Source organism: Schistocerca gregaria, chromosome 3 (genome assembly GCF_023897955.1).
Source record: "Schistocerca gregaria isolate iqSchGreg1 chromosome 3, iqSchGreg1.2, whole genome shotgun sequence".
NCBI lineage: Eukaryota > Metazoa > Arthropoda > Insecta > Orthoptera > Acrididae > Schistocerca > Schistocerca gregaria.
Genome location: NC_064922.1, coordinates 195,840,701 through 195,867,400, shown reverse-complemented (window position 1 = coordinate 195,867,400; position 26,700 = coordinate 195,840,701). Strand labels below are relative to the sequence as shown.

At 43.6% G+C, this 26,700-nt stretch overlaps 1 protein-coding gene across 4 annotated transcripts in view; it reads right to left on the bottom strand.

The window, feature by feature from the left end:
• The window catches only part of LOC126354451 (uncharacterized protein KIAA0930 homolog), a 104,534-nt gene that overhangs the window by 66,103 nt on the left and 11,731 nt on the right, over positions 1-26,700 (bottom strand). For all 4 annotated transcript variants that reach the window (XM_050004141.1, XM_050004142.1, XM_050004143.1 and 1 more), the window contains exon 2: positions 21,179-21,339. In XM_050004141.1, coding sequence (XP_049860098.1) covers positions 21,179-21,339 — 161 coding nt within the window. The remainder of the gene's footprint in view (positions 1-21,178; positions 21,340-26,700) is intronic.

The window sequence follows — 26,700 nt, the reverse complement described above, 5'->3', positions numbered from 1 at the left end:
TGTTGTGTATAAGCAAATTTTGTTTACAGTATTTTGTAATAATGCTTTATCACTCTAAAAATATTTGCTTCCCCAACACTTTCCAGCAGCTTTTAATCCACAGTCCAATACTACTGCAAAATTTACCTTTCCAATGGTAGGAGAAAGTGGTTGTGTACATGAGAAGTGGTGTAGTCATAGATTAAGAATAAATGTTGTGAGAATTTTTATCTTTCCAGTCCTGTACTGTTGCGGATATGCCTGTTAGCCATCCCCCAGAATGAGGTTGCTTCAAAAGCGTGAACTGGCCTATGAATCCACCATCTGTGGACATACTACTGGAGGTCCCAAACATGAGCTGATCCAACACCTTTGCCTTGTATTGGGGGAACCTGTGCAGTTAATTTCAATGGGAGATGATGGAAATACTGCCACCAGTGCAGCACTTCAGTTAGCACTGGCCAAGATTGATATGTTTACTAAATTTCTGGAAGGGGAAGCGCATAGTGCACTATATGAATGTTTGCATGATTTGAAGTTAATATGTACAAGAGGGGAACAGTGACATGGTTGTGTGCCTACAGGCAAAGGCCTCACTAAATGATAAGTTGTCAGTAGCTTCAGTAGAGTGATATAGGTCTATAGTAAACCTGAAACAAGTTGGTGAAGGTTGCTGGAATCTCGAATTAGTCGGTCTTCATGCACATGGTAGTTAATGGGATAAAAAGTTTTCAAAGTCAGTTCACACTTTTTTGGAAATGATGGAACAAGGACAAGAGTTTTCAGTTGATACGGTTGTGGCTGCTGTGTAATTTTTATGTTATTTGGTGTCACTGAGTAAATGAAAGTGTGTGGGCTCTGGGACATTTAGATCATGCAGATGTGTTTCCAGTGTGTGAAGAGAAGTCTGGTTCAGTGAGTGGCTTCCTTGGTAGTATCACAGGAAAAAGATAAAAGTTTTCATGGACAGTCTGCCCTACAGTTATAATCCTCACAGAGCAATGTGAAAACTGATTGATACTCATTATGATCACGAACAAGGTAATTGGGAAATAATTGGCAAATCTTTGAGGAGAGTGAAAACTGTAGCAAAAGCATTGTGGTTTTCAAATGTCGAACAGGAGACCGGTCAAACACTTTAGAGGGTATTAATCCACTGGACAAGTCATGTATCATGTTCGTCCAGCAATTCAAAAGCTTTGTGTACTTAAAAGTCTTGGTTCATAAGACTGGAGGGATTAGATATGTCAATCATAGTCAGGGGGCCAAGAGTGAAGCATCCACTGTGGATAGGGCACCCTAAAGGTATCACCTGCATGGCATGAAACAGGTCAGTTGTTTTGCTTGTGGAGACCCAGACACTTTCAACATGATTGTCTGCAATGGTAACACAATAGCACCACTTGGATGAAAGGATCGATCACAGCACTATGTGGGGGTAAATAAATGCAAGCTCAACTGTCGAATCAAATTAAGTTCACATCAAAACTAATAAACTGGGTTATTAAGTTACAAGTAGTTCAGTGATCGCCTACTGAATTTATTTTAGCTTCTAATATTACCAGTAGCATCAGGTTAATCCCAAACTGGATGGAGAGCTATTTCACATTTAAATTTTTTAAACTTTGCAATTTTCATTTTGTCAACATGTGGAGTATCTGTAAGCTTCTACCCCGGTAAAGGTAGGAGCTGATAGTAGTGTTCAAGTAGATCATTTTCCATAAGACATGGCGTGGCCTATTATATAGTGAATCTAAACTTTGGCTGATAAATTCGTGTCAACAAATTTAATTCAGTCCAGGACAAGGCAAATAAAAGTGGCCCAGAGAACAGAGTTCCAGGGTTGGTTGGTTGGTTGGTTGGTTGGTTGGTTGGTTTGTGGGGTTGAAGGGACCAGACTGCAAAGGACATCCATCCCTTTTTCCACGACCGTGAAACATGCTCAAAACTTATCCTGCCATTGCAGCGTCACCCGTTAAGAGTCCAGGGAGCATATCAGGCACTGCAAACATCTGTCTGAGCACAGTTAAAAGTGGTCAGTCCAACAAGATGTGGTTCACTGTCAACATTGATCCACAGTGACACAGAGGTGGGTTCTCGTGGCACAATAAATGACCATGCGTCAGCCAGGTGTAGTCAATGTGTAGCCAGCAGAGAATGACTGAGTCCTTGCAACAGGCTCGCATGGAGGAGCGCCACACACCTGTGGTCCCCTTGAGAACCCGAAGTTTGTTGGGTGAATGCAGGGTGCACCATTCATCAATCCAGGTACCAAGGACTTTCTGCCACAATACTAAGTGAAGATCACATTCCGAAACGCCAATCTCCAGGGCTGTTTCACTGATAGCCTGTTTGGCCAGCCTGTCAACACGTTGATGAACGGGATGCTGACATGTCCTGGGATCCACACAAAAACCACAGAGCAGCCACAACAGCCAAGAGTATGGATGGACTCGTGGATAACCATCACCTGATGAGAGCAAGGAAAACACCAATCGATAGCTCGTAAACCACTCAGGGAGCCACTAAAGACGATGAAGGACTCACTTCAGCAGGAGTGGATATGCTCTAGGACACGAGAGATGGCTACCAGCTGTGCAGTGAAAACACTGCAGCCATCCAGCAAGGAGCACTGTTCAGATTGATCCCCAAGAGTAAAAGCATAACCAACTCTACCAGCAACCATCGAACTGTCAATATAAACTACGTCAGAGCCGTGAAACACAGCAAGGATGGAAAGAAAGCATCAGCAGAGGGCCTCATGAGGGATTGAGTCTTTTGGGCCTTGTGCCAAATACAGCTGAAGGCATAGGCGAGGCACACACCATGGGGGTATAAGTATATGGGCCTGAAAAAGAGGTGGGAGAGGGGAAAAATGCAAGCCCAGAGAGAAGAGACCGGACGCGAACCGCAATTGTACACCCTGACTGGAGCTGTCTTTCTGGAAGCTGGACAACCGAGTTGGGGAACAGGAGATGGTAATTTGGATGCCCGGGCAAGCTACAAACATGTGCAGCATAAGTGGTCAGTAGTCATTGGTGCTGGATCCACAATGGAGGGCGCTGGATCCACAAGTAGGCTGCTTACACGGCTTGTGCGGAAAGCTCCAGTTGCGAGTCAGATCCCACAGTGAAGTATGGGGTCAAGCAACCACAACACGGGAGGCGATGCTGAACCATAAGCCAGGCTCCCATAATCGAGATGGGACTGAATCAATGCCTGATGCAGTTGTAGAAGGGTAGACTGATTTGCACCCCAGCTGGTGTGACTCAAGCAACGAAGAGCGTTAAGATGCTGCCAGCATGTTTGTTTAAGCTTCTGAATATAAGGGAGCCAAGTCAACCGGGTATCAAAAAGCAATCCCAAAAACCAATGCATCTCCACCACAGCAAGAGGTTCACCATCAAGATAAAGCTGTGGCTCAGGGTGAACAGTGCAACACCAGCAGAAATGCATGAAACAAGTCTTGGCTGCCGAAAACTGGAAGCTGCACATTACGGCCCAAGACTGCGCCTTGCAGATAGTGCCCTGCAGCTGCTGTTCAGCAACTGCAATTCCAGTGAAGCTGTAGTACAGGCATACAAAGAAGCTGATACAGACTTCTCCACAGCTACAGATAGCCCATTGATAGCAACTAAAAATAGGCAGACACTCAAGACAGAGCTTTGTAGGACCCCGATCTCCTGAACTCGGGAGAAACCAAACCAACTTGCACGCAGAAGGGACGAAGCGACAAAAATTTTGAATAAAAATTGGGAGCAGGCCCTTAAGACACCACCCATGAAGCATGGTGAGGATGTGATGTCGCCATGTTGTATCGTACACCTTCTGCAAGTCAAAAAAGACTGCAACCAGGTGCTGATGGTGGGCAAATGCTGTGCGGATGGCAGACTCCAGGGAGTCCCGATTATCGGTGGCAGAGCGGCCCTTACAGAGTCCACCCTGAGACAGAGCCAGAAGGCCCCAAGACTCAAGTAGCCAGATTTCAACACCAGTATAAGGATGCTTCCCCACCATTGTGCTGGGGACTCACCCTCAACCCAGATACAGTTCAAAAGGTCTAGGAGGTGTCACTGGCAGTCCATCGAGAGGTGTTTGAGCATCTGATAGTGGATGTGATCCAGCCTGAGAGCTGTATCAGGTCAAGCGGCTAGGGCACCTTTCAATTCCCACTCACTGAATGGAACATTGTATGATTCGGGGTGGTGCGTATAGAATGAAAGGCTCCGACGTTCCAACCACTCTTTCAGGGAGTGGAAGGCCACTGAGTAATTCGTAGAAGCAGGACTTTGAGCATAATGCTCTGCTAGAAGTTCTGCAATTGTGTCTGATTCTGTACAGATTGCTCCATTCAGGGCAATCCCAGGTACGCTGACAGGGGTATGACATCCACAGGGTCACCTAATCTTGCTCCAAACCTGCGATGGATAGGTGCAGATGCCAATGGTGGAGACATACCATTCCCTGCGCTTCAGCTTCCATTGGTGAATAAGGTGTCGGGCTCGGGCATGGAGCCACTTAAAGGCAATGAGGTGTTCCAATGATGGGTGCCACTTGTGATGTTGGAGGGCCTGACTGTCATCTCTAATCGCCTCAGCGATCTCTGGTGACCACCAAGGCACAGTCCTTCGCCAAGGGGACCCAGAAGAACAGCGAATTGCAGATTCTGCTGCAGAAACGATGCCAGTGGTTATCGTGTGAACCACATCAATGGCATAATGAGAAAGAGGCTCAGTAGTGGCAATGGAGGGGAACAAGTCCCAGTCAGTCTTATTCAAGGCCCATCTGGGGAGGTGTCCAAAAGAATGATACTGTGGCAGTGTTAGAAAGATCAGAAAGTGGTCACTACTGCACAAGTCGACATGCATACTCCATTGGACAAATGGTAGAAGCCCAGGGCTGCAGACCAAAAGATCAATGGCTGAGTATGTGCCATGCGCCACACTGAAATGTGTGGAGGCACCATTATGTAAGAGAGAAAGGTGACCTGTGCCAACACTTGCTCAATGACAGTGCCTCGGCCTGTTGTCACCAATCCACCCCAAAAAGGGTTATGGGCATTAAAGCGGCTCAGTAACACAAAAGGTGGTGGCAGCTGGGCTATCAGTGCAGCCAATACATGCTGTTGGACAACCATCTGGTGGAAGGTAGATACTGCAGACAGTAACAGCCTGTGGCAACCTCACCCTAACAGTGACAGCCTCTAAAGGTGTTTGAAGAGGTACACACTTGCTGTAAAGATAGTCAAGGACATAGACGCAGACTCCACCAGATATCCTCACATAAGCTCCCTCATTCTTCTAATAACCCCAATAGCCACACGAGGGCGGGGATTCGCATTGCTGGAAACCAAGTTTCCTGGAGAGCAATGCAGAAGAAAGGGTGAAGGCTGGTGTAAGTTGTCAGAGCTCAGCAAGGTGGTGGAAAATATTGCTGAAATTCCATTGGAGAATGACATTGTCTACGGCCGAAAAAGGCATGAAGGGACCGAGGAGGCAGATTACGCTGCTGAGTCATCTACCACCACTGAAGGAGAGCCTGAATTGAGTACTATTGGTCCAAGGCAGAGGCGAGATAGAGGTCGTCGGGGGACGCTAAAATCTGCAAATCGTCTTCAGATGCAGAGCTGGTAGTAACAGGTGGCACAGAGGCAACCTGAACCTCTCCTTCTTACCCAACCTTTTTTCCTTCTTCTCCTCCTCCTCCTCCTCCTCCTCCTCCTCCTCCTCTCGGTGCTCCTTAGGAGCAACCTGGGAGGGTCTCAGAAGGAGGGCCAGGGACAGGCGAAGAGCGGGAAGCTGCCGTCAATTTGGGGGGGGGGGATTGGTCTCCCAAAGAAGGTACCTTGGGAGCACCAGAAGAAGCAGTGTCCCCCATCAAGGACACAGGAGAAGAGTTGCGGCGGCCCTGAGGGTCCACTGGGGGTTTAACAAACACAGGGACAGCCATCACCAACGGGGGCAATGAAGTTGCAGTCGCAGCATATGATGTAGTCATTTGAACAGGATGAACTAGCTTGTATTTCCTCTTGGCACCTTGACAGGTGAGCCTGTCCAGGGTTTTTATCTCCATTATTCGTCGCTCCTTATGGAGAACAGGGAAGTCAGATGAGCAGGAGGAATGGTGCTTCCCACAGTTGACACAAATGGGAAAAGACACACATGGGTGCAGAGGACAATTACAATCTGGAGGCACGGCGAGATGACATGTGGCCAAACTACCAGCACTTGAAGCACGACATAGGAGGAGCAACTTGTGCTTTCATGTCATAATGGCCAACCATCACACTGACTTTTTCAGGCAACGTGTCACCCTCAAAAGCCAAGATGAAGGCACCGGTAGCAACCCGTTGTCTTTGGGTCCCCTATGCACGTGACAGACGAAGTGGACAATGCATCGCTCTAAGTTGGCGTGTAGCTCCTCGTCCAACTGCAAAAGGAGGTCTCGATGGGAAATAATACCTTGGACCAAGGCTTTTATGGGGCGTAATTGAGACAGGGATGTCACCCAGCTTGTCACAGGCAAGCAACACCTGTGACTAGGCTGGGAGGCCGTTTGGATCAAAATCAACCTGCTATGTGCTTCGGACAATGCCACCAATTCCCCAAACCTATCTTCAAGATGGTTGACAAATAACTGGGTCTTCGTTGCCTGAAAGGTTGCTTCATCAGTCCTGCTGCAAAATAGGTACTGAGGTGAATACGGTTAGCGAGACCTGGTCACCCTACAGTCCTCCCAAGGTGTGGCCAACAGTTTAGGCTGTTTCACTGCACGTCATCTGCCCTGAAGCCACCCACTCTGACCATGGGCTCTCCCCACAGGTGCCACCCAGCCTCAGCAAGGACCACCAGGCGGGATGGCCATTGGCAGGAGTCCTGGAGCCCCAGAGAGGATAAAGACCTACTCCTTGACATACGTGGGGAGGCCTCAGCTCTGGCATCAGCAGTGTGATCCTTGTGTTGTCAGGAGGCTACCACCAAGAGGGTTTATGACAACCCCACCACAATGGACTGGCTACCGCGCTCAATTTTGGGTGCCAAAATGGTCTCGAACTGTCGTGGGCATGAAGGATGGGATGGCGCAGGAGACGAGAAGTAGACAACCGTAAGACATTGGATGCAAATCCCGCTACACGACAATAAGTAGCATGCAAGATCATGGTGCACAATTGACAAACAAAAAGCACCATGTAAGGCATCCTCCCCCAATTGGCACGCACTATCAACAGAATTTTGGAATAGGTGGAGGTCAAATCCGAGAGGGGACCACCATAGAAAAGCTGAAACATTGGAGACTCCTTTTAGTCGTCTCTTATGACAGGCAGGAATACCGCAGGTCTATTCTAACCCCCGGACCTGCAGGGGGAGAGTTCCATGGTTCAAAGAAACTTAGCAGAGGAAAGGAAATACAGTACTAATCCGAATACAGTAGATGTTGAAAGTGACCACCATTCATTGCTTTCCACTTTCGTGTGCTGGTCAGCAAGCTGCTGAAAGCAGGTCGAAGCTGGACTGTTGGTCTCATTCAAAATGTTTTGCTCCAGTTCTTGGAGACCATGAGGGTGGTTGTGATACACCTTAGACTTGAGGCCTCCCCACTCAAATAATCATACACTGACAGATCAGGTGACCTGAGTGGCTAGCTAGGGCTGTGACCAGACTGACCTCTGCTAATAACTTTGTTAGGCATGAACATTGTGTAAATGTGCTCCAAGATTCAGCTGGCTGTATGGCCAGTTGCTTCACCTTGTTGGAAGTGTTAGAAGTAACTGTAGATTTTTCCTCCTTCGTTAATACTGCCATGAATGTATACATTCACATCCAATCATATCCACTCATCTGATCTGGGTCACTTTTATTTGCCCCACCCTGTATAAGATTGAGCTTTTGTGTACCATTTCAGCAAGAAAACCACCTTCCCCATTATCCCCTCCATATATAAAAGAATTGAAGAGTCCGATAGGAGAAGTGTTGGAACAGGATGCGATTCACCCCTCCAAATCACCCTGTGCCAAACACTTCTGACAGATCAAGGCTGGTGGTGGGGATTATCAGGACTAAGTACAAAGGTGGTCATTAGGCTGATTCCTTTGCCTTATCTGCACACCTGTTTTGTATAGTTTGTAGGTGTGCAGGTTATTACTGCCTTGCAGCTCCACCAAGCTTACTGTCAGATTCCACTCTACTAGGGTTCTAACAAACCACTGCATTTACTACTGACTGGATTTTTTTTTTAATTTAATTAATACCTTTGTAAATGTCAAGCTGTCAATCCAACAAGACAGCATTTGTGAACCAAAATGAATAGGAAACACAAATTTAAAGACACTGACATTTCAAAACGTAAAGCATAGTTTTCCATTGCAGCGCCACAAAATCACTTGAGAATGGCCAAGAAGGCTGAAACTAGTTGTGCACAAATACAAGTGATACAGTAAAAGTACTCTTCGGCCTTGTGACTTGAGCTGCCATTTTATCCCAAATGTGTGACTCTATTTTTCGATATCAAATTAAAGCATGTGTACCGCTACCTAGATGGTTCAGTTATTTTAGGCCTGAATTGGAAGCAGCATTTACATCATCTGAAGGAAGTGTTTACTTAATTAAGGGAAGGAGGTTTAATAGTTAACCATGACAAGGTTAATTAAGCTTGAATTTCTGGAGAAGGCATTGTTGGAGCATGTAGCGTTGCCAAGTGAATTGGGGTTGACCATAAGTGGAACTCAGGGAATAATGAAATTTCTACTGCCAAATCCTAAGGAAGTGGAAAGTTTCATTGACGTGGTTAACTTTTTTAGAAAATTTATTCTCAATTTTGCTCAGCAAGCCAGGCATCTGAACAAACTACAAAAAAAAATCTATCGCCAATAGACCATATGCTACTCAATTATGCATCTTCTGGAAAGATTATGGAAAGTCGCATCAGGCCAGGGAAAACACTCAAGCAGACTGTGGGCAGGAATCTAAGCACATAATAAGAGAAGATAACCTAATAGATTCAGGTTAGGGGATCAAGTTTCTCTGAGAAATTTTATCAGGTTGAGTACAGTTGGGATGAAGTAGTTGGTGAAGCTCTTACCACGGTTTCACAAGCCTTATCGAATACTTAAGTTTATAAAGCCACTGACAGTTGTTTTGAAGGAAATTGCAACAGCAAGGGAATGTTGAGCTCATATTTCCTAGTTCAAACCTGCCTATAGTTTGGATGGTGTGGAAAATGGTCTAAGGTTCCACACAATCCAAATTGCAAAGCACGTGCTGAACGGGTGCGGGGGTAGGGGTGGGTGGGATGGGAGGGTTGCAATTAGTTTCAGCAAGTGCGATTGTGTCGTGATAATTGTAGCACAGCATAACTACCATCCCATTCAGCAGTTGGTGCCCAACCAATAGGGAATCTTCTCACTACAGATGGGAGAGTGCTGGAAATATCAAAGGAGGCCACAGTTAGTGCCACCAGTGTACAGGAGAAAGTGACCAGAGTTATATGGTGAAGTCTTACTGGAGGCAGTGGAAGGAGTGAGATAGACACCCAGCCGATGGCACGAGGAAGACACTTGGTAACCGACAACTTGGTGGGAGGACAAATGTGCAACAGGACAGTGCAGCAGCTGTTGATTTGGGAGGAGAACACAGAGATACTAATGCCAACTGCAAAGACGAGTTCCAAGGGGAGTAAGCTGGTTAGTTTTGTTCCTGGAGCCAGCAAAATTCTTGTGATTGATGTGCACGGGCAGTGTCTGTGCCTTGCGCTGCATGCCCTCTGCTTAAGATTTCCCAACTGGAACACTCTTACTTAGTTGACAGTCCTCTCCTCTATCAAAGTTTACACTGCACTGGCTGAATTTGCAACCCAGCAGTGCTGAATGTGTAACGATTATGTACTTTGGTTCACTTACTGCATTTAGTAGTGCCTTTGGGTCAGATTTCCTGTTGCAGTTAGTTACAGAATACATTACTTTTGTTTGTTTTCTTGCCAGAATTTTACCCTTTGAGCAGAGTTTTATTTTTTTATTATTATTATTGTTTTGTGCATAACCAAACTCCAGTTATAGTCCAATTTTGTTTTGTAATAAAGTTGTATTACCTAGAAAAATATTTGCTTCCCCCTCACAACTCTCAACCACTTCCACTCCACAGCTTCTGTAAAATTCATTTCATCAGACTTGCAGTGTTTTTATATGTTAAATTAATGTGATTACATTTTTGTGTGTTTCTGTTTCTTGATTTTCTGCTTTGTTTTTGTGTATCTAGCAAGGCAATTTTGAGACCACAACATTAAATGGTGCACGAGGTTACATAAATTCATGTGTTGTATAAGCCACTACTGAGAAAATATGTGGTATATTTTTGTTTTTTGACAATAGCTAGACAATCACCAAATAAATGAAGTGATTCCAAGTAAGAATTGCAATTATACCAATGATGAGGAGCAGGGAAAAAAAAATTGCTGTTTTGTCGTTCTGTGGTTCCGTGTTGGGCAAGATATCTTTCTGCTTAAATCACTCTTCAGGCCTCTGTTACAAATCTGGCAATACTGAGATAAGTTAAGGATGCAGCAAGTCTCAGAACAACTGATACCTGCAAAATATCTTGTGAGCACAACCTTTAACAAACAATGTGCACAGTAGAACAATGCAGAAAAGAAGAGATGTTTTATCACCCACTTTCACTGAGCATGCACTACAAAATGGCCATTAGGACAAATCTGGCAAAACGCCTCAGACTGTTTTGTTTTATTTTGTTTTAGGGTGCTAAAATAACTAAGGTCACATGTGCCCATGTAATAACCTTAGAACACATAGACAAAAAAAAATATTTAAAAGTGACTACACATCACATTAAGCCAAACAGACAGATAGAAATACAGCTAAAAGCAAGGACTTCCTCTTGGAGAAAGATCCACAAAATATGCCATAGAGACAACAGACGTCCTGAAGTATAGATTAGATGTCCTTCACCATATTGCTACAATCAGTAAAAAGTAAAACGCTGTCAACAGTCAGCACATCGTTCATTAACTCAGATGGCAAATATACATTAGAACATAAGTAATTTAAAAAAGAACATCAGGAAACGGCAAACCATCAAAGGTTGATGACAATGAGCACAAAACATGGGGGGGGTTCCACTTAACTAAAACGACAGCACCCAATACACAACCCAGCTAAAATGCTCTTCTCACAGCGAGGAAGCCAAAAGGAGGTCAGCCAAGCAGGTGGGAGAGGTTCAATTCCCCGAAGCTTGTTCCCATGAAGGGAAGACAGTGGTGAAACCAAAGTGACACAACCTATTGACAGACAGCAACATAGACATCACTGGAAGGAACTGAAGAACTAGCAAGCCAAGGTAGAAGGATTGCAGTCTTGGCAACAGTGACAGCAGCCTTGTTTCCCGTCAGATGGATGTGACCTGGTACCCACATAAACATCACAGTGGCACCCTCAAGAGTGAGCAAATGGAAGCTTTCTTGGGCCCGTTGCACTAAGGGATGGACTGTATGCAACACACAGAGTCTCTGAAGGGCAATGACAGAATCAGACCAGATGACACAATGGAAAGCCTGTGTCGCCGGATGTGTTATATGGCCTAATACAGGGCAAAAAGCTCTGATGTAAATATTGAGCAGTGTTCCAGAAGCTGCTACTGAAACTCGTTGGTGCCAATGATGAAGGCACACCCGACACCATGGTCATTTCGAGAGCCATCAGTGCACACAAAGGAACTATCGCTAAGTTCCATGTGAAGGTCTAGAAACTTACAGTGGTAGATAGAGTCTAGAGTAGTGTCCTTAGGAAGTGAATGAAGTCCAATGTGGACATGGGCTGCTGTATAAAGCCACTCCTGTGAACATCACTTTGGTACGCCAGCGGTAGTTCGGCAGCTACTGCCTACAGACTCTCAACCAGGATAGTGCAAAAGACATCAGTGGACAAAAGGATGCCACAATGGTGGATTCTATTTAGATGGCATAAGATGGATGGACATGCAGATGCATAAATGAAACACCCATACTCTAGTTTCAAAAGGGCAGGGGATCAGTACAAACTGAGGAGGGTGGTCCAATCCGCTCCCCAGGAAGTACTACTGAGGACACGGAGGGCACTGAGGGACAAGGTATGTTAGGTGGCCAGGTAAGACATGTGGGAGGACCAAGAAAGTTTCCGATCAAACATGAGCCCCAGGAATTTCATAGTTTCAGCAAACAGAAGAGCAAGGCCCAAGACATAAAGATGGAGGAAGAAACCCATTGCACCTCCAGAAATTCACATAACTGTTTTGTCTGTGAAAAAGTGAAAGCCACTGTCGATGCTCCATGATTAAAGATATTCCACACATCACCAAAGACACTGCACAAGGAGAAAAGTCCGTTGAGAACCGCAATAGACTGCAAAATCATCAACAAACTGGGAGCCGGAGATGTCTCGCGGGAAGCAGGTTATAACAGACTTCATGGCGATAGCAAAAAGAACCATGCTCAGGAGAGAGCCCTGAGGCACCCCGTTTTCCTGCATAAAGTTATCCGACAAGGCAGAACCCAAACATATCTTGAAATCCTGTCTTTTAAAAATTCCTGAAGGAAACGGAAAGGCTGTCTCAGAGGCACCATATGTTAAGAGTACCACTCCTCTAGTAGGTGCCTTAGGCTTTTTTCAAGTAAAAAAACTGACCCTAGTCTGGTATTTCCGCATAAAACAGTTCATGACATGGGTTGACAAAGTGACAAGGTGGTCAACTGCACAACAGTGCACTGTGGAGTGGTTAGTGAATTGTGAGACTTGAGCCACAATACTAACCAAGCATGAATCGTATGTTCTATCACATTTGCAAAAACAGCTGGTGAAAGAAATGGGATGGTAGTTAGAAAGAAGGTGTTTGTCCTTACTGGGTTTAGGTATGGAAATGCCAGTGCTTTCATGCCAGAATCTGGGAAATGTGCCATTTGCCCAAATGTGATTGTCTGTACAAAGAAGAAAGTTCTTGCCCGCAAGAGAAAGGTGCTGCAACATATGAATATAAACATCGTCTGACCCTGGAGCAAAAAATCAGGTTGAAGTGAGAGCATGATCTAGTTCCTGCATAACAAAGGCAGCATTCTAGCATTCATGATTCTAAGAGAAGAAGGGTATTACCGAGCATCCTCCACTCGTTTCCGATGGAGGAAGGCTGGGTGATGGTGGAAGGAGCTCTAAATCTCTGCAAAACATATGGACCAAGGCATTGGAGATAGCAATGGCGTTAACAGTGACATCATTTGCTATCGTCAGGCTGAAAATTGCAGACTGGACCTTGGCCCCAGAGAGTCATCGAATAGGGAGTGGAACTGTTAAAAGAACTAGTAATTAAATCCAACTAGCTCTTTTGCTATCCCGAAGAAAGCAACAATGCTGTGCATGCAACTGTTCATAATGAATGCAGTTCTCCATCATAGGATGATGGTGAAAAATGTGGAGAGCACATCTCCATGTGCGGATTGTGAAGGTGAAGAGTGAGGAATGGAACATTCTGCGGCAATAAAGATAGTGTTTGTAAGGTATTCAACCTGGTCGTCACAACTGGGGAAATAATGTTCACCAAAGATCACCAGGGAGGAGTAATGCCTCCAGTTGGCCTTTAAAAGCAGCCAATTTGGTTTACACGTAGGTGGGGTAGGAGTCAGCAAATAGTTTGCACACAGAACATGCTCGCTTGAGTATGCGTCAGAGAGAAAGGGCCACTTGGGGTGACAGGCAAGCTGGACAGTGCAGAATGAGAGGTCCAAATGTGAATAGGAGTCTGAAAGGAACTTGGGTGCTTCGGTGTTAAGGCAGATGAGGTTGAGTTGATTGAGGTCGGCCAAAAGGGTACCTCTGGGACAGCTTCATGAAGAGCCCAAAACAGGGTAGTGTGCATTAAAGTCACTAAGCAGAAAAAAAGGGGTGAGGGAGTTGCCCATTAAGTTGCAGGATGTCCACCTTGGTGGCACCGGATGACATAGGTTGTAGATGGTACAAAGAGGAAAGGTGAATTAGGAACGAAAATGCAAGCAGCAACAGCTTGCAGTCGGGTGTTCTGTGAGATGGTTTGACTATGATCATCATCCCAGATCCAGATGAACAGCATCATCACACTCCCCGCCCCCCCACAATGAGATGGAAGGCCATCCTTGTGGGGGGGGGGGGGGGGGGGGGGGGGTTAAAACAGACCAGAAAGAAATGCAGGAGGTCAAAGCAGTCTCAAGGGATCAATTTTGTTCCCTGGAGGCAGAAAACAAGTGGAAACTGCAATTCCAAGAGCAGCCATAATTTCTCCTTTTTGTTCCATTGGAGGCGAGTCACGACGGGGAAAAGGGCAGAGGGAAAAAATGAAGAGCTGTCACCTCGGCGGCTGCCTAGTGCTATTCTTCGAAGACTCACTGCCACACAGTGCAAAGGCTGGAGGATCCTGGTCCATGAGATCTACAGACACATTGGCATTGCCTCTGGCTAGGCCTGTGGATTCCAGGGCAGAAAAATGGTAGGTAGTGCACACCAGCGAAATGGTCGGGCCAGTGAGGATATCATGCAGCGACACCATTGACGAGGATTTCCCAGTCAGTGAAGGAGAAGACCATTTGCCTTTGTTTCACTTCTTGTAGCTTCTAAGGTTGGCAAGTGAAGGCTCAGGTATTTATTGGCTGGAGAAATTTTAGTCTTTGCAGGAGAATTCCTTCTGTTCTTTCCAGCCTGTCAGTTGTGTAGCAGATGATTTTGCCACCCAAGGTGAAAATTTGGTGGCTTGTTGCACAGCTGGAGGAGGAGGAGGAGGAGGAGGAGGAGACAGGAATGCTACTGTGACACTGGGCAATTGTACAACCGCAGTGCTGAATTTGACGTAGTAAGTCTGTTCTTCATGGAGTGAGGTGTAGTGAGAACAGTACTGTAAGTGCCTTATGGTAAAATGCAGGGCTTCTGAATAGCCAACAACTGATGAGTGACAAGGCAAGGCACTTCTTCCTTCACCCAGATCTGGATGGTACACAAATCAAGATACATGGGGCATTCTCGGGATGAGGCTGAGTGGTCACCACTGCAATTGGTACACTGGGGAGAAAGACATGGGCAATTGCCCTTGTTAGCATCCCCTACCATAAATAACACATTTGGCTGTGTTTCGACGGGACATTAGAGTGCGGTTGTAATGTTGAGAGTGGTAGCAGCGAAACAGGTTTGGAATGTATAGTGGGACCATGATGACTTCCATAGCCTCTTTTGATCTTTCATGTAAGCATTACACAATCAAATGTGAGAAAAAGAGTGCCTGTAAACACAAAGGATGCAACAAACTTTTTCATAATCCAATGGATAGCAGTGATGCCCCTATCAGACAGCTAAGTTTGGACCATTGAGAATCTGTGTAAGTAACACAATGCGAAGAATTCAACATTCAATGGGCCTCTATACAAACAGGATAGCCATGGAGGAGTGATGCAAGCAGCTGTTATGCACGAGAATCACAATTAGTCTCCAAAAGTAAAGTGCCACTGCGTAACCGAGAACAGGATGTCACAAAGCTGGCAACTGCATCAACACTTTTGTAAATAATAAATGGATTAACCACAGCAAAGGACTGACCTCCTGCAGTATGCGATACCACAAGGAACCAAGGTGCAGTTGGGTGAGTCCTGGCATCTTTAGCCTCAGTGCGTAGTCAAACCATCAGTAGATGTAGACATTGTGAGAAATCTCCCATGATTGATAGCATCTCTAATGGTATCCATCATTTCCAATTTCCATCGTGAACTGAATTTGTCTGTGTATGGAGTTCAGATGATCTAAAAATCCTTTTAACTCTTCTTCACCACGGGGACACACTACAAACATGTCATCAACATACCTCCAAATCACTGTGGGCTTCAAGCTTGCCTTGTCCTCGAAGTCCTCCATAAAAAAGTTGGCCACCAAAGGCGACAAAGGATTACTCATGGTGACACTGTCAGTGTGTTGCCTTCCATTTTGGGATGTGCTGGTATTGAGTAAAGATGATGGCACCTTGGGACACACAGTTGATCAAAAACCGACCCATACAGATTTATATTTACATGCAAATAGCTGCCACCATCCTTCACAGATGATTAGTGTACTCAGAATTCTAGTACACAGAGCACATGTCATTGCTGATGAGAGCAGTCTGGAGGACGAGCTTTTACACCTGAGGAGAGTTTTTGAAGCCAACAGGTACTCACAATAGCAGATACATAAAGCGCTACAAATGAAACCAACTGTGGGTATAAGAAAATCAGAAGAAGGCAAGGAAAGTTTTAAATCAATGGCTTTTCTGCCATACGTGGGAAGCCTATAATCAAAAATAGGATGGATCTTCAGTAAGTATGAAGGGAAAGTGATTTTTCACCCTCCACCAAAGACAGCAGCACTCCTGGGTTTCGCTAAGGATGATTTGATGCTTTGGAAGCCTGGAATTCACAAGATCCCCTGTGAGTGCGGCCGTTCATACATCGGACAGACGACACATACTATCCAGGAGAGATGCACAGAGCACCCGGGTCTTAGAACGTAATAAATCTGTGGTGTCCGAGCACTTTTTTTGACACTGGGCATTCTATGGTGTACAATAACATTGAAATTTTAGCCTTGACTTCATCTTTCTGGGACTCAGTAGTGAAGGAAGCAGTTAAAATTCAGTTGGCGATGAATTTCATTAATAGAGATAGCGACTTCAGCTTGGACAAATCTTGGAATCTGGCAATTTCTGTAATAAAATCACAAAGACATTGTGACTGTGCAGCTTGCAGTGATACATCAATATCACTGTGTGGATCGACTGTGCAGCCATAGATCTATTTCCATTCATATGCCATACGTCTTTACCACCGATTAATGTCTCTGGCACTTTGTGTATATGTGGCCTCATGGGCAGTGGCGTGGTCCAGTCTATTCCTGTTGGTACTTTGATTCTCTGGCATTCCGGCAACTCAAAGTCTCAAAAACAATGCAGGTTGTACTCAAGTGTGGAACAGTTTTGACCTACTCAAGAAAAAGAAAGGAAGGGAGGAAGATCAGGGTTTAACATATTGTCAACATCGAGGTCATTAGAGATGGATAAAAAGCTCAGAATGTTGGGGAAGGAAATGGCCTTTGCCTGGAGCACTTTGGGGGAATCATTGAAAATCTAAATCTGGATGGCTGAATGCAGGTTTGAACAATCGTCCCTCGAATGTTGAGTCCAATGTAATAGCCACTCCCCTCAAGAAACTCAGTCTGTGGATCATAAAACTATTCTTGCCACTAGTACCATTATGACTTGGCAACATCACAGAAAATATTCAGTAATATTATGATGGTAAACTTACTGCCCAAGGAGGTACTGAATTACCCTCCTAATTCACTTGATATTTTCTTGTCATTCCAGTCAAATATTCTGAAATGGATAACTACTACTCACAATATAGTAGAGGTGCTGAATTGCAGATAGACACAACAAAAAGACTGTTGGACAAAACTTTTGGCCAAACAGGCCCTCATCAGAATTAGACCACACGCACGCACGCAACTGTGCGGGTTCCGCTTGCGTGAGTGTATGTATGTATGCATATTGTCCAATTCTGATGAAGGCCTGTTTCGCCAAAAGTTTTGTTCGACAGTCTTTTTATTGTGCCTATCTACAACTCGGGATCACTGCTACATGTTGAGTAGCAACTATTCTATTCATAATACCATCATCATTCAATCCTGGCTTTTCCATTGTTTAGTCAGACATTCTAAATGATCCTTTACTGCAGGTTAAGTTTTAACTTCAAGAACTTTATCCCACACAGCAGTACAACTAATCTCTATTTTTTACCGCAAACTATCTATCTAAGCCATTAATATGGCACAGAGAGTGGTGAATACACAAGGGGATAGCTAGCTCAATGGTAACAGTCACTATGTGAAGCAAACACTGCCTTAACTGCCCCTTCCAACACAGATTTACGAGAGTGGATTACAGGCCAATGCTTATCTCCAGGAGGCAAAACATTCAGTACTGTTGATAGAGACATGTAAAAGTACAAACATTACCCAAGCTTTGACAACTATTAATTCCTTCCTTGAGGAGGAGATAGGGATAGATAGGGGCAAGATGGGGGAAAAAATAACATTCCACGTGGGAAAAATATATCTAAAAACAAAGATGATGTAACTTACCAAACGAAAGCGTTGGTATGTAGATAGATACACTAACAAACACAAACACACACACAAAATTCAAGCTTTCGCAACCCACGGTTGCTTTATCAGGAAAGAGGGAAGGAGAGAGAAAGACGAAAGGATGTGGGTTTTAAGGGAGAGGGTAAGGAGTCATTCCAATCTCAGGAGCGGAAAGACTTACCTTAGGGGGAAAAAGGGACAGGTACGGACAGGTACACACACACACACACACACACACACACACACACACACACACATCCATCCGCACATATACAGACCCAAGCAGACATATATAAGGCAAAGAGTTTGCCTTTACATATGTCTGCTTGTGTGTGTGTGTGTGTGTGTGTGTGTGTGTGAGTGTGAGTGTGAGAGCGCGCGCGCGCGCTGCGTGTGTATACCTGTCCCTTTTTTCCCCCCTTTAAGGTAAGTCTTTCCACTCCCGGGATTGGAATGACTCCTTATCTTCTCCCGTAAAATACACATCCTTTCGTCTTTCCCTCTCCTTCCCTCTTTCCTCATGAAGCAGCCGTGGGTTGCGAAAGCTTGAATTTTGCGTGCGTGTGTGTGTGTGTGTGTGTGTGTGTGTGTGTGTGTGTGTGTTTGGCAGGTCACTCAGAATTGGCTCCTAACCCTCCCCCCCACACACACTCTTCCGTCTGCTCACTTAAACTACTACTTCTTGGTGTTAAAAGTATAGTACAGTAGAGCGTCAATTATCCGAACGTCAGTCAACCGAACGACCGTTTAACTGAACTGTGTACTCACTCGCACCGGTTACTCTACCACCCTCCATCATCCCCCTTCACTCCCAAACCAAGTTTCCCACAGTAGTCGCCACACTGTGCCACTGCTGGTGGAACGTTGCTTCTAATGGGGCCTTCACAAGGCGCTGCTGACCGGCCAAGCCACCAGTCGCCGTGTTTCAACAATCAGCACACTTCTGTCGGCTTGGCACTGGCTGTAGAAGTAGTGGCAGTAGAAGTAGCGGCAGTTTGATACTGTTCACAGCAACAGCTGCACCAGCTTAGAGTTGAGGCGTGCCGCTCAGCACAGTTTGAAGGATCGCGCACCCCCAAGAAGAGCTTCTCACGGTGCAGTCAGTCACCATATGCTCTCTATTACGACCACTTATGTGCTGCTGCGTGAAGAAGTGAACTTGACGAAACAAAATGCTTAAATGTAAACGTGTTGTCCTTTCTATGAGGGACAAGTACAAGATTTTTAAAAGGTTAGAAGAAGGTGAATCTGCAACCACTTTATCCAATGAGTACAAGGTGGGGAAGTTGACAATTACGGATATAAAAAAACAAAAGACGAGCATAGCAAATTTTTTTAAACATTAATTATGTATACTGTGTGTACTGTTCATGCAAAATGCATATGTAATATTTATATGTTTTTGTTTAATAAACTGCGCCACATACTATATATTCCTACTGAAGTTGCCTTTGTATGTTACTTTGTAATACTAAAAGAGATGTCTGTTTTTATGAATAAATTTACTGTACAGTACTTATTTTTGGCAAATAAACATGTACAGTTCGATTATCCGAACAAACCAGTTTTCCCAACACCCATGTCCCCCAATTACTTCGGATAATCGACGCTCTACTGTATTTCACTCTGCACCTTCATCAGTATTTGCAACATGTGCCACATGTAAATAAAAATTATTTTTTGATTTTATTGGTCTTTACCAATGAATTTTAAAGCGGAAGATGACAAAATAAGCAGAATAAAACAGCAATGGAATAAAAAATATAAACAAATGAAATAAAAATAAGCAGTCTTTGTTACCATTCAATTTGGAGCTCTGTGGGTGCATTCATCAGTTTTAGTTTCTGATTTACCCAAGAGCACCTAGATATGTGTTTACAGACTTTTTTCCTTGGGAAAATTGAACATCTGTCCTTCTAGTATTCTGTTTGTGTTAAGTTTTGGTACTGCAATTTGATGCAGAACCAAAAATCATCTTTGCTTCTCCCCGTTCCCCATTTTTCAAAATACAGTAATTTGTGTGGTCTTTTTCTAATTCACAGAATTTTTATAGTGTTGGGGTAGGTTTCAGTGTCTGCAGCGAAGAAGTTCACTGGTAAAATGGTATTGGATCTGTTTCTTTTTAGAGCTGCTAATACATTCTGAATAGCAACCCATGTTTACTTTTTTTTTTTGCAACTGAATCTGTGCTCCTCACTGTCTGCCACATCACAGGCTGTGTATTTTGGGTCCTCTGCAAGGTGTTGCATACAGATTGGAACTCACAAGAATTTCCTGTTGGCAGCAGGATAACAAAAAGCTGTAATTTTTTGTTTGGTGGATCTTGATACAGTGTGCTGTCTGCCATCATCTATAAGGCTAGAAGTACCAACAAAGTAATTACCTATGAAATATTTGTCAACAAGGGTGTTGAAATTAAGTATTTGTGTGTTCATAAATATTGTTTTATGTTACATCTGCTAGTGACTAAAGATTTCAACAATAAATTACTTGTTTACAAACAAAGACACAATCATCTTATTATACTTTCACATTTCAGGTATGTACTGAACCTCTGTGTGTTCCTAAATGATTTATAGGTCTCATGCCCCATAAGTGTCAGCATACAGTTGCTGTTGGCACCAGCAAGTGAGCCAAGTAAGCAACCACAGAGGCAATTACAGAGTGAGCAGCTAATACTTCATATTTCCAATATCAATGACATGCTTCCACTCGCTCATCCCCATAACATTTTTTTTTTTCTCGGATAGCAAGACATTTGTTTAATGGCTGAATGTGTGCCAGGCATTCCAAAGCTATACACAAAAACAAACACGCGCACACGCACACACTCATTTTATAAAAAAAAGCTTGCTGTAAGCACTGATTCTTGACAAAAAGAGGGAATGAAACCATTAAATTATTAACAGTTAGCTTCAAGAAACAAATATAGCCAACTCTGCACCACTTCAAACATAAAACAGTAGTATAATTCAGTGTATGGAAACACACACACAATTTATTCTAGAATGATCAATTGTTACCAGATGCACTCACCTCAAATTTTGGAAGATATCGCGATGAACCTTTTACATGACGTTTTCTGACAAAGAACAGCAGATCATCACAATCAATACAATGTTCTGTTTGAAATAAGAAGTGTCTCACAAACAAATCTGTCCAATAAGTTGTACCCTGTAGCATTACAAAACCAGAATCTAAAAACAAAAGAAATCAAGCATCTGAAATAAGTTTTGTAGAACAAATAAAAACATAATTTAGCATATAAAAATTTCAGTTCTATGAGAGACATAGTTGGGAACCCAATGTGTCGGAGACATTCTTGTGTGCATAGTCTTACATACAGTAAGTATCGTGGATGTTTCAAGGCTTACTGGCACTTGGTCCACATCCGAGTTTTCATACGTGTGTCGTAACAATGAACATCTCATAAAGTTACCCACTGGTATGATCTCTGAGAAGTGTGTAGGTTATCACATACAAGTTCACTGCTAACAGAATGTGAAGAATATGAATAAGTCATTTGTTGAAATATTACGTACAAAATAGAACTTCTCTTTCTGATAGAGACCAAAATCAATTTATTGCAGTATACAATACACCTTGCCCACTATACATGATACACAATGGTTTTTTTTTATTATGCATTTATATATTTATGGTCATGGCTTGACCTTCACCTTACAATTACATTATATGATGATATTTGAAATAATACATAATTTACAATAGAAAATCTTTCATAGAAATTTTGTTCAACTCTTACAAAATGACATATTATAATGAATCATTCAAAACATAAACAGTTACCACACTCCAAGTACTCAGTACCACTTGAAATGATTTTCTTTGTACAAAAATAAAACTTTATTTAGTTTTATGTCAGAAATATTGAAGTAAATTGGAATACCAAATTACTTCTAATGACAAGCTAAATACTTTAACAGTAACAGTTAAAGAGATTTATTTGATGAAATCTAGCATAGAAAAACTTTGAAACTGACAAAACTATTGAAACTTGCTGGCAGATTAAAACTGTGTGCCCGACCGAGACTCGAACTCGGGACCTTTGCCTTTCGCGGGCAAGTGCTCTACCAACTGAGCTACCGAAGCACGACTCACGCCCGGTACTCACAGCTTTACTTCTGCCAGTATCCGTCTCCTACCTTGCCCGCGAAAGGCAAAGGTCCCGAGTTCGAGTCTCGGTCGGACACACAGTTTTAATCTGCCAGCAAGTTTCATATCAGCGCACACTCCGCTGCAGAGTGAAAGTCTCATTCAGGAAACATCCCCCAGGCTCTGGCTAAGCCATGTCTCCGCAATATCCTTTCTTTCAGGAGTGCTAGTTCTGCAAGTTTCGCAGGAGAGCTTCTGTAAAGTTTGGAAGGTAGGAGACGGATACTGGCAGAAGTAAAGCTGTGAGTACCGGGCGTGAGTCGTGTTTCGGTAGCTCAGTTGGTAGAGCACTTGCCCGCGAAAGGCAAAGGTCCCGAGTTCGAGTCTCGGTCGGGCACACAGTTTTAATCTGCCAGCAAGTTTCATATCAGCGCACACTCCGCTGCAGAGTGAAAATCTCATTCTGGAGACAAAACTATTATTTGAAAACAAATTTACATTTGAAACTTCCTGGCAGATTAAAACTGTGTGCTGGACCGAAACTCGAACTCAGGACCTTCGCTTTTCATGAGCAAGTGCTCAACCATCTGAGCAACCCAAGCATGATTCACGACCCAACTAGCACTCCTGGGAAAAAGGATATTGCGGAGACATGGCTTAGCCACAGTCTAGGGGATGTTTCCAGAATGATATTTTCACTCTGCAGTGGAGTGTGCGCTGATATGAAACTTCCTGGCAGATTAAAACTGTGTACCAGAGCACTTGCCCATAAAAGGCAAAGGTCCTGATTTCAAGTCTTGGTCCAGCACTCAGTTTTAATCTGCCAGAGAGTTTCATATTGGTGCACACTCCGCTGCAGAGTGAAAATCTCATTCTGGATATTTACATTTTTCATGGCCTTGATTTCAAATGTGAAATTATCTATATGAATCTCTTTTCATGCTAATTCAAATAAAACATAACAGTTGTAATAATATTAAAGCACAAGCTATTGTGAAAATTTCATACAAGGGACAGTGTGGCCAAATCACTACAGTTGTTACGTGGTTGCGGTAAGGCAATTGTTAAAAATGTTGTTGTGTTGTAAGTGAAAATTATTTTTAAAAAATGAGGGAATTACAAAACTTGGATGTCAAAACTTATCTGAAATGTGTAAATCCTTTTCCACGTCATATACCGTACATAAAACTGAAAAAAAGAAAATCCAGGACTTTCTCTGTGAAAAAGAATGATAAATAATCACAATCATCAACCACTGTTAGCATCAGTTTTTTCAAGCTGAGTATGCAAAAATAATGCTGCTTTAAAACTTTTAAGATGGTGCAATAATTTTTGCGGTAATTTGAGATGTAGCAGTTTCAGTAATTTGAGATGTTGCAATAATCTCATTTCATTATTTGAGAAAACCACAATAAATGAAACACCACTCATGGATTAGACCTTAGGCCTATTCAGACTGGCCAACTGCTGTCTCCAAAGCAGTACAAAGAGCAGTCTGTAACGGTGGGACATATGATCAGCATGTCACCAATCCCTCCAGCCATTACTGCCAGTAGATTAACCCTGATGATCCTACTGCTTCTTTATTCAAGTAGCTTCCCATTTAGCCTTGCAAGGGTGAGTGAACCCAGTTCCTAACTTCTCTAACTCAGAAAAAAAATTGAGGTGGTACTGAGGATTGAACTTGGGTCCTTCTGCACCAAAAACAGTGACACTATCCATTTGGCTATGGGGATGGTCTAAACACTGCAATTTATGGCTAAAAATTTGGCATAATTTCTATATTTAATTAATGTAGGTGACTAACAATAGCAACACAAAGACATATCATCAATCTGTTACCACTTCGTTATTATTACAGGTGGCAAAGTTCTGTGATGTGTAGATACAAAAGACAATGTCCCCTTGATATGCTATTCTCTCAGCAAGGCTGGAAATTATGGAGAAACATCCACAACTTTCACTTAAGCTCACAGTAAATGTCCTTTTCCTTTACAATATGTGTTTACTTTTCAGTGTAACATACTTTCTGGATATCCGTTGTATCTGATAGAGATTTTATTTGAGCAAAAAGCAATTGGTAATGTGGAAATTAGCATTCACTCAAGTTATCTTGCACACGAATCACATAATAAAATTTTTAAAAAATCAAGTATAATGTGACATTGAATGTCATTATAGAAAAAGCTGTGAAACTAAGTAATCTTGGCAGTTATAAGCCAGACTGAGGAACTAAGTCTTCCTTTGCAACCCCTTTTGTAGGAGTTGGGACATGCATTACAGGCTTGTCCTCTTGCCAAAAGGGAAAACTATGAAGTAATGTAGATCACTGCATGTAAAGAGACATTACAATTTTCCACTGACAGTATTGTACAGGATGCCTCAACCTACACATTTGCCAGTTTACTGCTCCAAACTGCCACATGTTCTAGTATGTAGCAGTATATTACCACCTTCCATCGATATTATAGGTGGAGGAGGGGTCATAGATGACTAAATTGCTTCTCTGTTTAAAAAAAATATACTAATTACTTCCATTGCAGAATCTAAGTACATGACAAATTTCATGACCTGAATGTGTCTCATTTTCCAAGTACCATTGACAGCATATTTTTAAGCTCCTTTTGTAAGTAGATCTTGAATATAAGATTGGAGTATTTACTGAGTACTTGTCTCCCTATTTACACCCATCCTAATTTAACTGTGTAATTTTGAATACTCTGCCTCTGGTATTGTAGCGCAGCATGGTGGCATGCGTGCACGCGCGCACACACACACACACACACACACACACACACACACACACACACACACGCGCGTGCCACTGAACACCACCTTGTGCAATGACTGATTACCTTACTAATATGCTCACCCACAATTTCTTCTCCTTTGAAAGTATCATTTGCAAACAGATCCATTGTACTGCCAAGGGCACCCTCATGGTAGCATCTAGTATCAATCCACACATGGGTCATCTAAGGAAGGGGGTCCTTCCTAGCCCCCCAGAAGCTGAAACGCATCACCATGGTTTAGATTTATTGATGAAATCTTTGTGATCTACACTGATGGTCAGAACACTACCTACATTTCTCCACAGCTTTCATACAGTCTCCCCCAATTCATTTCACCTGGTCTTCCTCCACCTCAACAAGAGACCTTCCTCAATGTCGACTTTCACCTCACAGATGGCTCCATCAGTACCTCTGTCCCTTTCAAAACTATCAATCGCCAACAAAACCTCCATTTCAAAAGCTGCCACCCACTCCACACCGAGAAGTCTCTTCCATACATTCTAGCCATCTGTGATTGTCGCATCAACAGTGACAAGCAGCTCTCCTCCGAATATGCCAAAGGTCTCATTGAGAACTCCACACGCCAAAATTACCCTCAGCACTGAGTCCAGAAACAGATCTCTTGCACTTTGTCTCCCCAGTCACCTGCAGCACAATCCTCTACATACTCACTGACCAGGCAAAAAATAGTACCCCACCCCCCTCAGAACTCAGTACCACTAAGGACCGGAGCAAAGTATCATGTTTCCTGCCAGGTTTTGACTACCTCTCATTGTATCCTGAAATGAGAAATATCTTCCCCACCCACAGTATTCTGCTGCCCACCCAGCCTATGCAACATCCTTATCTGTCCATAACACCCTCTTTTTCCAGCCCCTTGTCCCAGGTCTCATATCCCTGTAACAGACCTACAGCCAAGAGCTGTCCTATACATCCTCCTACCACTACCTACCCCAGCCCGGTCACCAGCATTTCCTATCCCATCAAATGCAAGATTACCTGTGGAAACAACCATTTGCTCTGTCAACTCAGATAAAAAACTGCACGGCATTCCACATGGGCATGACGTAGGTCCTAGGTTCAAGTACCAGTCCAGCACACAGTTAATCTGCCAATAACTTTCAAATCACCATACACTCCGCTGCACACTGAAAATTCATTCTGGCAGCAATAAGTTGTCTTGTCCACATGAACTGCCACTGGCAAACTGTGGATAACATAGAGCTGGACCATCCAATTGCCAAGCTCACAGTCCAATGCAGTGTGTAGGAACTTGCAGTGAATGCATCACAATTTGTATGATATGAATTCTTCCCACCAACATCAGTTTTTCTGACTCATGTAGTTGGGAACTCTCCATACAATATATCCTCATTAATGTAACCCACTGCCCCCACCCCCCCTCCCCCCAGCCTCAACCTCCACTAGTCCCTGCCTCCTACTATCCTTCCCGCGCACACACATACTATTTTTCCTCTTCTCTCTGCCCCTCCCCCCCCCCCCCCCCCCCTCAAACACAGCCACCAAATGCAGTACTTAATTTCATAACATCCAGTTTCCAGTATTAAGTGGAGTTGTAGTGATGCTGCCGGGGGAAAGCTGGTAAACACGAGCATAATGTCAGCCTTTAGTCTGATGTACTCACAATTA